Source organism: Hyperolius riggenbachi, chromosome 9, assembly GCF_040937935.1.
Source record: "Hyperolius riggenbachi isolate aHypRig1 chromosome 9, aHypRig1.pri, whole genome shotgun sequence".
Taxonomy (NCBI): domain Eukaryota; kingdom Metazoa; phylum Chordata; class Amphibia; order Anura; family Hyperoliidae; genus Hyperolius; species Hyperolius riggenbachi.
The window spans coordinates 142,213,175-142,229,705 of NC_090654.1; the positions used below are offsets into that span (position 1 = coordinate 142,213,175).

The 16,531-nt window shown below is 44.9% G+C and overlaps 1 protein-coding gene across 1 annotated transcript in view; it reads right to left on the reverse strand.

The window, feature by feature from the left end:
- Positions 1-11,260: 11,260 nt before the first annotated feature.
- Positions 11,261-16,531, reverse strand: part of LOC137533567 (uncharacterized) — a 111,783-nt gene continuing 106,512 nt past the window's right edge. The window contains exons 3-4 of the mRNA XM_068254930.1: positions 11,425-11,457; positions 11,261-11,335 (exon numbers count right to left, since the gene is read on the reverse strand). Of these exons, the coding sequence (XP_068111031.1) occupies positions 11,261-11,335; positions 11,425-11,457 (108 nt within the window). The remainder of the gene's footprint in view (positions 11,336-11,424; positions 11,458-16,531) is intronic.

The following is a 16,531-nucleotide window of genomic DNA, read 5'->3' on the forward strand; positions in this document are numbered from 1 at the left end:
ATCCTCACTGCAGTCTTCAAAGAAAGGCCAGACTTTGGAGCACCTGCTTTGCTGGCGATTTCTGTTTGCGCCTCTTTTGCGTCTCACTTGAACTTCCACGCTTGTGGTGCCTGAAATTTCGCGCCGCCTACCTTGTGGCACAAGGCGAACTCGTGCAGCAGTGGGTTCTTCAACAGACTCATCTGTGCTGCTGCTACGACGGCAATGTTCTCCTTCACATACAAAATCTGGGTCTCTGTCAACATTGTCCATACCCTCCTCCTCTTCCATCTCCTCAAACTCGTCATATGTGATTGTGGGCCGCCGCCGTGGAGTAGAGCTCCCCAGAACAACCTCTGCGCAGCTCACTCCAACGTCGTCTTCCAGATCTTCTCGGCCGACCTCCTGCAATTGAAACCCCTCCTGCCAGAGCCGGATTAAGGCCAAATGGGGCCCCAAGCAATGTAGCATATTTGGGCCCCGTCCATTCTTAACCCCCTCTGCAGGGGGGAGAAGCCAGTGTGAGTTGCAGGAGGGGAAGAGAGGTCAGTGTTGGTGCTCATGGAGGGAGTTGGAAAGTGCCCTGGGGGCGGAGCTTCCTGAGGGTTGTGGGCGGGGCTTCCACAGGTTGTGGGCGGGGCTTCCCGCGGCTATGGTGGGGGCTTTATTTCACCAAAACCTCTACTATGGCAGTAGTAGCAGACCTCCCCCATCCCCTTATACTTACTGAAGTCTGAGCAGCAGCAGCAGCATTCCTGTCTTCTCCGTCTTCCTCACATCACGTGGGACTCGTCTCTGTGCTCAGCAGCGCCACCTCCGGCAGCTCTTCCTTCCTGGCCGGAACTAAAGATTAATTGTCGGGCCAGCCAGGGGTGTTCTTCCGCCAGCAGCAGACTGGTGAGAAAATAGTCCCCCCTCACCTGCCTGCTGCTACTTGGCAATGGTCATTGTGTGAGTTTGTGGAGTGGGGGGGAGGAACTGTACTGAAACTTTATAGTTTCAATAAAGTTAAGACTTTACCTGCTGCCAGGACGGGGCCCCAAGCTGGTGCTTGAGGTGCCTCGTTGATGATCCGGCTCTGCCTCCTGCCCAACTTGCTCTGGGATTTGGGTTTCAAAGTCCTCGGACTCGCCTTGCATTTCAGTGCGCGGTGCATTTCCCACACTAAATGGTTGTGAATCCGGGCACAAAATTTCTGGCTGTTCCATTGACCTTTGAAAGGTGGAAGTTTGTTGGGCTGGGAATAGCTCCTGCAAATACCCCATTGTGTCCTGAGGAAATTCTTCGGACTGGTTATTTGGCAGTTGTGTGCGTGGTGTCGCTGCCGGTTGTGTCAGCTTTGTGCCCACTGGCTCCTTGTAACTGGCTGAGGACTCGGACCTCGTGCATGATGTGCTGGTGCTGCTTAACCCACTGCTGGACGCTTGAGAGGTCATCCAATTAATTATCTGGTCCTGTTCTTTTGGATTTGTGAGGGTTGATTTCCTGGACAACATGGGCGGTATTGAGTAGGTTTTCTTCGGTGCTCCACTGTGGCCTGTACGTGAACCGTCAAGGGAAACCCCTCTTCCCTTGCCCCTCCCTCTTTCACAGGATTTCTTCTTCATTTCACTTATCCTTAAAGTACACGCTGACTGGCAGCAGTACAGTGGCAGTACAGAAATGCTATATAGTGGTGGGTAAGCGGTGTACTACTATTCCCAGCAGCGACACAGAGCACAATGCTATACAGTGGTGGGTGAGCGGTGTACTACTATTCCCAGCAGCGACACAGAGCACAATGCTATACAGTGGTGGGTGAGCGGTGTACTACTATTTCCAGCAGAGACACAGAGCACAATGCTATATAGTGTGGGTGAGCGGTGTACTACTGTTCCCAGCAGCGACACAGAGCACAATGCTATACAGTGGTGGGTGAGCGGTGTACTACTATTCCCAGCAGCGACACAGAGCACAATGCTATACAGTGGTGGGTGAGCGGTGTACTACTGTTCCCAGCAGCGACACAGAGCACAATGCTATACAGTGGTGGGTGAGCGGTGTACACAGAGTGGCAGTAAACACAATGCTATATAGTGTGGGTGAGCGGTGTACTACTATTCCCAGCAGCGACACAGAGCACAATGCTATACAGTGGTGGGTGAGTGGTGTACTACTATTCCCAGCAGCGACACAGAGCACAATGCTATACAGTGGTGGGTGAGCGGTGTACTACTGTTCCCAGCAGCGACCCAGAGCACAATGCTATACAGTGGTGGGTGAGCGGTGTACTACTATTCCCAGCAGCGACACAGAGCACAATGCTATACAGTGGTGGGTGAGCGGTGTACTACTATTCCCAGCAGCGACACAGAGCACAATGCTATACAGTGGTGGGTGAGCGGTGTACTACTGTTCCCAGCAGCGACACAGAGCACAATGCTATACAGTGGTGGGTGAGCGGTGTTCTACTATTCCCAGCAGCGACACAGAGCACAATGCTATACAGTGGTGGGTGAGCGGTGTACTACTGTTCCCAGCAGCGACACAGAGCACAATGCTATACAGTGGTGGGTGAGCGGTGTACTACTATTCCCAGCAGCGACACAGAGCACAATGCTATACAGTGGTGGGTGAGCGGTGTACTACTATTCCCAGCAGCGACCCAGAGCACAATGCTATACAGTGGTGGGTGAGCGGTGTACTACTATTCCCAGCAGCGACACAGAGCACAATGCTATACAGTGGTGGGTGAGCGGTGTACTACTATTCCCAGCAGCGACACAGAGCACAATGCTATACAGTGGTGGGTGAGCGGTGTTCTACTATTCCCAGCAGCGACACAGAGCACAATGCTATACAGTGGTGGGTGAGCGATGTACTACTATTCCCAGCAGCGACACAGAGCACAATGCTATACAGTGGCGGGTGAGCGGTGTACTACTGTTCCCAGCAGAGACACAGAGTGGCAGTAAACACAATGCTATACAGTGGTGGGTGAGCGGTGTACACAGAGTGGCAGTAAACACAATGCTATATAGTGTGGGTGAGCGGTGTACTACTGTTCCCAGCAGCGACACAATGACTGGGGGGACCCTGGCTAGCCTGGCTAGAGAGAGAACTACCCTGCCTGCCTACCCAAAGCTAAACCCACAGACAAATGGCGGAGAAATGACGTGGATCGGGTATTTATTTACCCAAACCACGTGACCCGTTCGGCCAATCAGAGTGCGTTCGGGTCCGAACCACGTGACCCGTTCGGCCAATCACAGCGCTAGCTGAACGTTCGGGGAACGTTCGGCCATGCGCTCTTAGTTCGGCCATATGGCCGAACGGTTTGGCCGAACACCATCAGGTGTTCGGTCGAACTCGAACATCACCCGAACAGGGTGATGTTCTGCAGAACCCGAACAGTGGCGAACACTGTTCGCCCAACACTATTCTTGATGCTATTTCCTGTCACTCTCCTATACCTACATTTACTATAAACCCTTCTGCTTCCTAAGCCCTAACCTAAGCCCTAACCTAAGCCCTTACCTAAGCCCTCAACCCTCCCCCATTGTAACCCTTACTCCAATACTCCAACTTTAATTTCTTTCTGATGCTTAATCCCCCCTCTCCCCCCCCCCACCCCCTTCCCCAACAAATTAATTTTAACCTCTTGAGGACCAAAGGTTTATACCTCCCTAGTGACCAGGCCATTTTTTTTTACAATTCAGCACTTTACAGCTTTAATAGTTCATTGCTCGGCCATACAACTTACCACCCAAATGAATTTTACCCCCTTTACTTCCCACTAATATTCTTTTGGTGGTTTCTGATTGCTGCTGCGATCTTTATTTATTTATTTATTTTAATAATAAAATATTATCTTTTTTATTTTTTAAATCCCTATTTCTTTGATTCCCCCTCCCCCCTAAATAAATCCTAGACGGCGGTACATACACTACACTACTCATATAAAGGCGTCAGCCTATATATGGGATTAGATTGTGAGCCGTTGGGAGGGACAGTTAAGTGACAAGGCGTTCCCCTGTACAGCGCTGCACTAGATCGCAGTGCTGTACACATAAATATTTGCTTTGTTATTGTTCTAATAACAGCAGGGAATGCGCGCTCGAGTGAGCACTCTTATCCTGCTAATCTCGCGAGGAGCGAAATGACGCCAATCGGCATTAGGCAGACCTGAGAGCGCCACTCTCCCACCGCTGAATGGTGTGAGGCAGTTGAGGGATAATTGCCCTACCCTAATCTTCTCCCCCAAAACTATTAACTCAAGCCTCACCCTACCCTATCCGTTAACATTTAACCCTTCTAAAACTACTCCTAACTTTTAACTCTACTGCCCTGTCGAACCAATATCTGATGCCCTGGGTACGTAAAAATGGTGCGTTTACGTATAATTTTTTTGTAAGATTCTAACATTTGTATATGAATGCTTTCATATCATTTCATTATATCTAAAAAAGAAAAATACTTTAGAAAGATAATAGATGTCTGTTAAGTATACAAGCACACATTGTCTGTACATAACAAAGAGAAAAAATCTTGATCCTTTGAACGCTGCCAAGGACAAAACACGTAACAGTGCTCATTCTCCTGCGTTAATGCGACTCACGTTAACCGGTGATTTGGCTATCAAGTATTCCTGCATGCTGCTGAAGAAGAGTCAGATGGGAGCAAGGAGAGAGGCAGATTGTATAAATCTATGAAAACTCCTGAACTTTCAGTTGGAAGATGAGAGCGCCAAGTAAGAAGCTGAAAGAAGTTTCTAATTAACTCTGCGTGCACCACTAAGTCACTTTTAAAATTAATTCCCCGGTGGGTGTTCCACTTTGAGACTGGAAGGCAGAAAATGACAGGTTATAAAAATAGAAACTTTAAAGAAGGATTACATTTGTTTTTTGGCCCTTCACAGAGATATAAATGTACCGGTATGTGCCAATTGTGGTACACGCCTGTGTGTCTTTCTGCAGCATATACTGTAAAACACACGTCACGCTTGCTTTACTCATATCACATCGTATTAGATCATTCACATTTCAGGTAAAGCAAGTGTAAGCTGCGATATTTGTAATGGCTGGCCACAGTGAAAGAGATATTTAGAATGCTACAATTTCTCCCTCAATAAGGTAAGATTTACAAGAACAGCTGACATTGGTAGGCATTGCATGTGGCCTGGGGTGATGATGGCATAGTGTCATTCAATACACTATGCAGCAATCTACTGAGAGATGTGACAACACAATGCAGTTACAGAGCACCTATGCAGTATCACAGCCAGTGTCTTGGGGGTAGCATATGTATCCTAAATGTACATTTACATTTTAGGATTCATCTTGCTGTTTTTCAGAATTCGGCATGTCTTCATGGTGACTGCATCTTGATGCCAACTGCAGAGTAACCACTAGGTAATTCAATTCTACGGCCCTGTTCACATCTCTGTGCTGTTACAGGTTGCGTTACTTTAACTCACTGCCTGCAGACTTTGAGTTAATGTTTATGTCCATTCTCCATTTCAGTTCACACTATAACACAGGTGTTGCAGTGCACACAGTTTGAATCCAGCCTAAGTGGTTAGCAGCATTTGAGACAGTGTTGTGGGGAGGTCAAAGTACACATTGGTGCAAGTGTAACATCAGTAAAACATTACATATATTGAGAAAAGATATCTGCAGGCCCATAAAATGTAACATATCTAAAGAACAGTTATATCTCTTGAGTGTAATATAACTTATCTGGAGAGTATCACTGTTATGCCTGGTACACACAATGAGATTTTCTGCCAGATTTACTGTAAGATCAATTATTTCCAACATTTCTGATCTGTTTTCCGATCGATTTTTCCATAAGAATGAATGAATAATCGATCGGAAAATCGATCAGAAATCAGATCGGACATGTTGGAAATATTCGATCTGGCAGTAAATCTGCCAGAAAATCTCATTGTGTGTACCAGACATCAGTCCTGTAAAATATATCTGGAGAGAAGATTGTATTCTTGAGATTTAATCCTAGAAACTAATGATAGTGCTCCAGTGCAATAGAATTAATATTTAGAATCAGGCCGGCCCTACAATGAAGTGACCTGTCCCCTATAGACTGCCATCCTGGATTCAGGATGGCAGACTATAGGGGGCAGCATCAGTGTTGAAAACCTTCAGTTTACTGTTAGTCAGTAAAAAAAAGGTACTTTATCTTCCCTGTCTGTGAGGTCTCTCGAGACTAATAAGTGCCAATAAAAAAGTTGTCTGCATCATTGTTTTAATGACTGCATGTGCAAGGTTGAATTTGTAGACGGTTCCTGCCCTTTCTTCACCTGAGCTTCCCCTAAGAGTTTCTAACAGAAAGCTCTGTCTGCACCAATGTTCTAATGACTACATGTGCACAGCCTCAGATAAGGTGTAAGACACAAGTTGAAAAAGTCGTAGGTTGTCCATCCACAACCTTTCCCCTCATCCCCATTTTGTCCCCTCGCCAGACACAGGTTGGGGAATGCCTTGCCAGAGAAAGAAAAGATTGAGGCAGGGAGCAAACTTGATAGAATTGCATACTTTTTTTTGCAGAGCAGAAAATGCACCCAAATTTGCACATAATACATGAAAGGTAGGCTTCACTGTAGCAATTAGTATGCCTGCTTCACAGTGATGCACTGCATGCACTGTGAACTTCACATAGTGGTTACTTTGCAGTGCTGCGTTGTAGCCAAGCCAGAAGTTTAGAAGAAAGCAAAGAGTCTCTTATTTTTTTTGTGCCTGGCCAGCAGCTGCAGCCTGTCAGATGCTGCTAGCACAGGTTACTGAATCACAGGGCTGCAGAATTTGGGAAAGCCAGGATCCAAAATGGCCACCAGCTGCAGAAGAGGCGGAACCAGAGCTGTGAGAGGAAGCGTACCCGCCTCCAGGGGGTGGATACAGAGAGCCTGGATCTGACTCAGATGTTTTTGGCAGTGGCAGTTGAGAAAACCGGTCTGAGCTGGTTGGAGCTGTGGTGTCGCAGTTTTTTTTGGCTGTCTAAAAAGAAACTGATCTGTGAAAGGACATGGCGCTGCTAAGATAATGTGTCAAGCTGGCTGCAGTGATTAAGAGTAGAGATGGGCCGAACAGTTCGCCTGCGAACGGTTCCAGGCGAACTTTGGGTGGTTCGCGTTCGCCGGCGAAGGCGAACTTTTGCAGAAGTTCGGTTTGCCCTCATAATGCTCCATTATGGCCAACTTTAACCCTTTACATCACAGTCAGCAGGCACGTTGTCGCCAATCAGGCTACACTATCTCCTGGAGCCCCACCCCCCTTATAAAAGGCAAGGTTCACGCGAACCGAACTTTCACGGTAGGTTTGCGAACCGGGTTCGCAAACCAAAAATCAGAGGTTTGGCCCATCTCTAATTAACAGAGCAACAGAGAGGTACAGTGAACCTGAAGGCTGTGCAGAGAGAGAGAGAGGCAGGAAGAGTAATCAGCTGATTAAGAACTATTCAGAGTAGAAAGCAGGAAGAAAAGAGAGAAGATAGTCAAGCTGGAGAGATAATTTCCTGTACACAGAGAGACAGAATCTATGAAGACAGAGCATGCTAGAGAGGAAAAGATAAACTTGTGACAGAAACTACATTGTGGAAAAATTAATGTAAAGAAGGCTAATTGATCTATCTAAGTATTAATGTATGAACTGCTCCTAGCAAAACCAAGCGTTCAGGGATTCTCTGGAGTTTATAAGCTGTGTAAAAGAATCCCAAAGACTTTCTATCTGAGAAGTGAATCAAACTGCTGCCAAGAGGCCTCAGGAGTCTATAAGAGAATTTAAAGAAAGTGTTCACAGCTTCTTGACTATATGCACTGTCTACGTGTAGAAGTTATTATGAGAATGTTCCTACAATAATTTCTCTGAATTATATTTGTTCATATAAAGAAAAGTATACTTACCTGTAGAAGGGATGTTCTGAGTTTCTGAAAGAAAAGGAAGTATATTAGAGATTTTATTCAAACCACTTCAATTAATGTAAGTAGGAGTCTACCTGTATGGTAATCTGCAGTAACTTGGATGGAGTCCTGTTGAGAAAAATAAGAAAATTGAAAGTTTCTATCAAATACTCATTTAATACCAAAGGTTTACTTAGCCGAAATGCAGTCTGTGTGGCGGATATTTCCTTCTGGGAAAAGAATGCAAAGTCCTTGGTTTCAGAATCATAGGCCTTTAGGTATATTTTGTAATCCAAGCAGATGTTACAGTTCCAAGATGGCTGCTAACCACATGGTCCTCTGGTTATCAGCAGCAGGCTCTTGTGAAGATGGGATTTGGAGGACTAAAATCCGCCTGCTGGCAATGTGCTTTTGATGAAGCTGGTTTGGGGGTGTGGCCACGCCTGCCCCCTCTGAATTACCCACCAATGCCAGTCCACCTCCTCCTAGGAGGATTTTGAGCTTAAATGGTAAAACACTGTAACTCATAAACTATACATGTCATATTTAGGTGGATAGCAGATTCATACTTGACAGAAAATACCGATTAATATGACATCTTGCATGAGTGCGTTAGGCTGGCCTTTCCCCCTGAGAAAGGTTGTACCACAATAACCAGACGGGTTATTTTTATGAATTTTATATCAGCACATTTTAACGAATAAGACTATATTAATTTCATAGTTGTGCTATACACGGTTTTCATTTATCAGACCGAAATCATAAACCATATGCATTTAGATCTATTGCTAATCGGAGCCACTTCGGCTGGACTCCCGCTGGTAAAACTGGCCTTAGCCTTTCCTGTAATGAAACGAACTTTTGGTGCTCAATGAGCATCTGAGCATGTCCGACTAGAACAACCTTTTACATATTATACCAGGCTAGGGTTTCACACCCCTTGGCTAATTAACAAGTCACTGGCCAGGAAAGGGAATCTAATTCAGTGTGGCTGATGGGTTTGCTTTGGGGGTTGTAAACTGGTTCAATGCACAAAAAGGCTGCGGCTTTATATCCCGAAGTGACATTGGAGAAGATGTGTTTGTATACTGGTCTGCCATAAGAACGAACAACTCATGAACAACTCAGAGAATCAGTTTTGCAGTTTGAGGAATGGAGAGGTGGTCGAATTTGACATTGTGGAACGAAGAAAAGGTTTTGAGGCCGCCAATGTAACTGGCCCTGGTGATACTCCAGTTCAAAGCAGCAAGTATGTAAGATGTCAGAGATTGTACAAACCTCATAAAAAAGATGTTGATTACCACTCCAAAAGGTCCCTGTGTTACCAGAGGTTACTAGAAGAGGCATACTCTAAAGAATTTAGACAAAAGTATGATCTAAATTCGCCTGCTTCTCAACCAGTCAGAACACATGATATGAGAAACTTGCTTAAAGAGACTCCGTAACAAAAATTGCATCCTGTTTTTTATCATCCTACAAGTTCAAAAAGCTATTCTAATGTGTTCTGGCTTACTGCAGCACGTTCTACTATCACCATCTCTGTAATAAATCAACGTATCTCTCTCTTGTCAGACTTGTCAGGCCTGTGTCTGGAAGGCTGCCACGTTCTTCAGTGTTGTGGTTCTGCTATGAACTCCCCCATCCAGGCCCCTCTCTGCACACTGCCTGTGTATTATTTAGATTAGTGCAGCTTCTCTCTGTTCTATTATCTTTTACAAGCTGGATAAATCCTCCTCTGAGCTGGCTGGGCTTTCACATACTGAGGAATTACATACAGGCACAGCTGTCTGCACTCTGCAGGAAGAAATAGCCTGACACTTCAGTGGAAGATAGCTGCAGGGGGAAAAACACAAATGATCTCTTGAGATTCAAAAGGATGGCTGTATACAGCCTGCTTGTGTATGGATGTATTTTCTATGTGTGGACATACTGTACATCAACCTACTTCCTGTTTTGGTGGCCATTTTGTTTGTTTATAAACAAACTTTTTAAAACGGTTTTTAACCACTTTTAATGCGGCGAGGAGCGGAGAAATTGTGACAGAGGGTAATAGGAGATGTCCCCTAACGCACTGGTATGTTTACTTTTGTGCGATTTTAACAATACAGATTCTCTTTAAATCTGGAGCTATCGAAAGAGAGAAAAATGATACGACTCCAAGTAAACCCATTAACCTTGCTCAGGAAAATGCAGAAGAAGATTTAGGCCCTCAGAAGATTGAAAAATGCAGAAGCAATCAACTTTCCAATGACATAGTGGGACTTAGCATGAGTTCTGGAAGAAAGGAATTGGAAATGTGTTGGCAACCGATGCCCTGACCCCAACGGCTCAGGCGTTACAGAAAGCAACAGTGTTCATTGGGAGCACTTCAACCTACAAAAGATCCCATAGGAGCTGAAATAGAACAATCAATGTAAATAAGAAGAAGTTGTTTATGACAGAATTGTAGAGGATTACAATTGGAAAAAAAAGGGGGGGGGGGGGAATTGTAGCCCTGCCAGAAGTTTAGAAGAAAGCAAAGAGCCTTTTTTTTTTTCTTTGTGCCTGGTCAGCAGCTGCAGCCTGTCAGATGCTGCTAGCACAGGTTACTGAATCACAGGGCTGCAGAATTTGGGAAAACCAGGATCCAAAATGGCCACTAGCTGCAGAAGAGGCGGAACCAGAGCTGTGAGAGGAAGAGTACCCGCCTCCAGGGGGTGGATACAGAGAGCCTGGATCTGACTCAGCTGTTTTTTTCTGAGCATGCTCTGTACAGAGTGGCAGTTGAGAAAACCGGTCTGAGCTGGTTGGAGCTGTGGTGTTGCAGTTTTTTTTTGGCTGTCTAAAAAGAAACTGATCTGTGAAAGGACATGGCGCTGCTAAGATGATGTGCCAAGCTGGCTGCAGTGATTAAGAGAGCAACAGAGAGGTACTGTGAACCTGAAGACTGTGCAGAGAAAGAGAGAGAGGCAGGAAGAGTAATCAGCTGATTAAGAAGTATTCAGCTGATTAAGAAGTATTCAGAGTAGAAAGCAGGAAGAAAAGAGAGAAAATAGTCAAGCTGGGGAGATAATTTCCTGTATACAGAGAGACCGAATCTAAGAAGAGAGAGCATGCAAGAGAGGAAAAGATAAACTTGTGACAGAAACTACATTGTGGAAAAATGAATGTAAAGAAGGCTTATTGATCTAAGTATTAATGTATGAACTGCTCCTAGCAAAACCAAGCGTTCAGGGATTCTCTGGAGTTTATAAGCTGTGTAAAAGAATCCCAAAGACTTTCTATCTGAGAAGTGAATCAAACTGCTGCCAAGAGGCCTCAGGAGTCTATAAGAGAATTTAAAGAAAGTGTTCACAGCTTCTCGACTATATGCACTGTCTACGTGTAGAAGTTATTATGAGAATCTCCCTACAGTCGTTTCTCTGAATCATATTTGTTCATATATCTACCTGTATGGTAATCTGCAGTAACTTGGATGGAGTCCTGTTGAGAAAAATAAGAAAATTGAAAGTTTCTATCAAATACTCATTTAATACCAGGAACTAAGGATTGCAGGTTTGAAACCTACTTACCCAGATGAACCTTGGAGTGTTGGAGCTGTTTATCTGCAAAAAAGAAAAAAAAATACTTACACAGGATGCGTGGGTTGCTATATTTCCTTGTGGATTACAATTCTCGATAGGCCAACAGGAAAACAGAGCCTTTGTACCTGGAAGGACTGAGCATGGAAGTTGTCTTCTGAGTTAAAGTGAATAAAAATTAATATATCTACTTAGTTCTTACCATTTAAAGATGCATGCAGAAATAAAGCACTTAGATGAACTAAAGCAAGGAACTGAGACTGTGTAGTGTGGAAAAGTGCTCAGAAAGGTGTTATTTGTCTTTGCGGAAAAAAAGAAGTTTATTAATGTGCTTTGTCATTGAAACTTTTATACTTATGATTTAATACAAATATTTCTTAAAAAGAACTTGATTGGTGTCTGGTGGATTTCCTGCAGTCAGAGTTTCAATCGGGGCATTGCTAAGCATCAGAACGGTGCACCACGATGCCCCACTGCAAGCGTAGCTTTAGGCTCAGTTGCCATTTGCGGCGGATCCTTTTGCCACAGAGTGCAGAGGACAGTTTAGGGTCCTCTCCGCTTCGTTTTACCATTGTGTTCGCGTTAGAGCCCAGCATCCACTGAGCACTGGTACAGCTGATCTCTCAGTCTCTCCCATTGCTCCTGCCTGACACGCAAACTGACAGAGTTCGCCTATGGTGTGTCTGTGTGCTTCCTTCTCCTCCTTCCACCCCTTCAGTATAATGCACTACTGGCCCAGCCTCCAATCCACATGCTTTTCAGCCACTCTGATTCCCTGCTGTGGAGGTAAACTGCCTTTCATTGCGGTTTGCTGTGCATATATTATGCCAGAAGACACCATGGGGGGAGCAGGGGCAGATTTCTGGGAAGGCCACAAAGGCCACGGCCTAGGGCGATAAAAATCAGTTCTCCTCTCCCCCTGACTGTTGTTAATTTATTACTGGTCAGCTCTGTTAAAGGGGCACTATGGCGAAAAATTGTAAAATGTAAAATGTGTGCAAACATATACAAATAAGAAGTATGGTTTTTCCAGAGTAAAATGAGCCATACATTACTTTTCTCCTATGTTGCTGTCACTTAAAGTATGTAGTAGAAATCTGACCGAAGCAACAGGTTTTGGACTAGTCCATCTCTTAATCGGGGATTCTCAGGGATTTTTTTATTTTCAAAACCACTTAGTGAATGGCAGTTGCTCTGTCCAACTGCCAAACACTGTGTAGCGAGCAGGGAGGCTGACCAGTATCATTGTTTAAATCCTTTTTAGGGAATATCTTTATAAAGAACTGGTTGACCTAAGGCCATTTAAAAAACGGGCTCTAGGTCTCTTCATGCCACCGCCAGTTAGTGCGCGCGCGCACCCATCATGCATGCACCTGTCGTTCGTTGTCAGCGCACCAGCCGCCCGCTCATGCATGCGCTCGCCACCCGCGCACGTGTCGCGCGCACCCGCCCGCACATGCCACCCGCCCCCCTATAGGGCGGATCCTCCACCGCCATGCGTCATTCCCCCCAGCTCTCGGCAGTGTCTCTGTGTCCCTCCGTGCACATGCACAGAGACAAAAAGCACTGACACACGGACATGGGACGCAGGGATACTTGCCAATTAAAGCCTTGCTGAGAATCCCATATGAAGAGATGGACTAGTCCAAAACCTGTCGCTCATGTCAGATTTCTACTACCTACTGAAAGTGACAGCAACATAGGAGAAAAGTAATTTATGGTTCATTTTACTCTGGAAAAAAAACATACTTATTATTTGTCTCTGTTTGCACATATTTTACAATTTTTCGCCATAGTGTCCCTTTTAAGACCTGAGACCTGTTAAATTTAAGGTTTGTTTGTTTGTTTGTTTTCCTAGGGAATGATGGCACCATTCTTTGTACTACAGTTTAACTATTTCCTGGCTTTTTTTTTTAGTAGCAGCAAAGCATTGTACTTAGCCACCAGTGAAAGCAGAATGTTTTGAAACAGGATTACAACTGCATTACATTTATTTATATTTGCAAAACAATCTAAGCATCTTCTAATGACTGTATTTTTAGCTGTGTGCCCTAACATCTTGTATACAGGAACAAAGTCTGAAGACTTGCAGGATTGGCAGGGTCCTCCCTTCCCTAGTGTAGTCTGCACTCTGCAGGATCATGTGCTCCTTTCTGATGATAGCCTGTAATTGTATTACTGGGCCTACCTAACCAGCTCATATTGCATGATCATGTATTTTGTACCATTTGCCTTGTGTAACTTTGTTTTATGTTGTATAACCTTGTTATATCTGTCATCCTTGTATCATTGTATATATTTATTGTCCAGTTCTGCGTAATATGTTGGCGCTTTATAAATACAATAAATAATAATAATACAAAAAAATATGGCTCATTAGCCAACGTCTCACTGTTTTTCTTTTTAGTTTGCCAATAAATGGTATCATTCTGTTTCAAAACTTCAAAACGTACTGCTGACTGATTTTAACATCTGTCTTAATTTGCCCTAAATGATAAATTGTCACTGTGTAACGTACACCTCAGCTGACACTAAATCTATGCCAGCATGTGTAGTTTGGGATTATTTTACTTACGTTCTCTGTTTTGAATGGGCTTCACTCCATTGCGCCAGGGGTGCAGCTAAGGTTTTTGTGGCCCCAAGCGGAGAAAAATGGGTGTGGCTATCCCGCATAAGTGGGCGTGGCCATGACATGTGGATGGAGCTGGAGGGCGGATTGGGGCGGGGCTGTTTGCAGGGAAAATGGATGTGGGGGTGATTGAGGCGCGCGCCGCGCCGAAAGATGGATTTGGCCATGACATTGTATGGGCGGAGCTTAACCGTAGCACAGCAAATATAGCCAACTATGACCATTAAATAATAAATGCAGCAACAGTTACCCCAGACACCAGAAAATAAAAACGCAATTTGTGCAACATTTCAGCAGAAAACAAACGCAATTTGTGCAACATTTCAACAGAAAACAAACAGAATTTGGGCCACATTTCAGCAGAAATCAAACGCAATTTGGGCCACATTTCAGCAGAAATCAAACGCAATTTGGGCCACATTTCAGCAGAAATCAAACGCAATTTGGGCACATTTTCAGCAGAAATCAAACGCAATTATGGCACATTTTCAGCAGAAATCAAACGCAATTAGGGCCACATTTCAGCAGAAATCAAACGCAATTTGGGCACATTTTTTAGCAGAAATCAAACGAAATTAGGGCACATTTTCAGCAGAAATCAAACGAAATTTGGGCACATTTTCAGCAGAAATCAAACGCAATTTGGGCCACATTTCAGCAGAAATCAAACGCAATTTAGGCACATTTTCAGCAGAAATCAAACGCAATTATGGCACATTTTCAGCAGAAATCAAACGCAATTAGGGCCACATTTCAGCAGAAATCAAACGCAATTTGGGCACATTTTCAGCAGAAATCAAACGCAATTAGGGCACATTTTCAGCAGAAATCAAATGCAATTAGGGCACAGTTCAGCAGAAATCAAACGCAATTAGGGCACAGTTCAGCAGAAATCAAACGCAATTAGGGCACATTTTCAGCAGATATCAAACGCAATTAGGGCACATTTTCAGCAGAAATCAAACACAATTAGGGAACAGTTCAGCAGAAATCAAACGCAATTAGGGCACAGTTCAGCAGAAATCAAACACAATTAGGGCACAGTTCAGCATAAATCAAACACAATTAGGGCACAGTTCAGCAGAAATCAAACACAATTAGGGCACAGTTCAGCAGAAATCAAACACAATTAGGGCACAGTTCAGCAGAAATCAAACACAATTAGGGAACAGTTCAGCAGATATCAAACGCAATTAGGGCACATTTTCAGAGCTGCAAAAAGAAAAGAATTTACTCACCTGGCACTGGCGGAAGTCTTCTCTCCCCTTCTCCTCTCCTGGCCGGCTCCTCAGGCGCGCAGTTCCCACGGAGCTCCCTCCCTCCTCCAATCTCCCGCGCTGATTGAATCAGGGCTACGGGAAGATGGCCACCCGAAGCCCTGTACTGGAGGCATAAATAGTCTCCAGAGCAGGGCTTCGGCGGCGGCCATCTACCCGTAGCCCTGCCCTACTCTGCTCTGCCAGCCCCGCGGGGCTGCGGGAAAACAGTGACGTCACGCCGACGTCACTGAGCCGCCGAGGCCCCTACGATCTTGAGGCCCCAAGCAGCCGCTTGGTTCGCTTTATGCCTCGCGGCGCCCCTGCATTGCGCTGCCCTGTCACTTGTTTGTGGCTCCGACTGCAGCCAGTAGCACAGAAGACAAAGAAGCAGTGCTGCTCTGTCCACTCGCACTCCTTATATTTTGGCGCTCCTGCCTGAATGTGCACAGCAGCCATGTGTTCTAGGTATGCGTAATTGACACAAGCTGCTCATCATTTCTGAAGTATGCATGCCCAGAACACTATCCACTGCTGTGCATCCAGGCAGGAGTGCAAAATTACAGGGAGTGGACAGGGCATGTACTGTTCTGTGTTGAACAGGGGGCAGAGAAGTAAAACAGAGGGAGAACATCAAACTCGTGATCACTAGTCAGGTTGTTGGACAGAATGAGGGGGGGTGCGGTTGGTGACAGCTGGCCTTGGGTGCTGGAAAGTACAAATCTGGCGGGGTGGAGGGGGGAGGGGAGAGAAGAGTGATGTATGGATGCCCTCCCATGCAGGCACAGATCTCTCATAATCAAGCATTATCCTGGCATGTATTTTTGAACATGTGATAAATTATATTGAAGCGGGGGATTCCACCACCATGAGAGCTGCTACTTGTACAGCTATACTATTTATAAGATATTAAAATATAAAACATTTTGACAAAGGTCATGTCAGTCTTGTAAATTATATCACATTGATAATGTGATTTGTATCTTTGTATCTGGAAACAGTAATGTCACTCTTCCTGTGAAAAATAACTTATACCTGAAGAGAGATGATGTTTCCCCTCTCAAATTTAACATATCTACAGAGAACCAATGTTACTCCTGTAAGGCTGTGTTCCCATTACAGTGGATGCAAAATGGACACGGTAAGCGCATCAGCCAAAAAGATGCTCTCCATCCACCCACTCTTCGTCCACCCACCGTCCAAAGCGATCGCC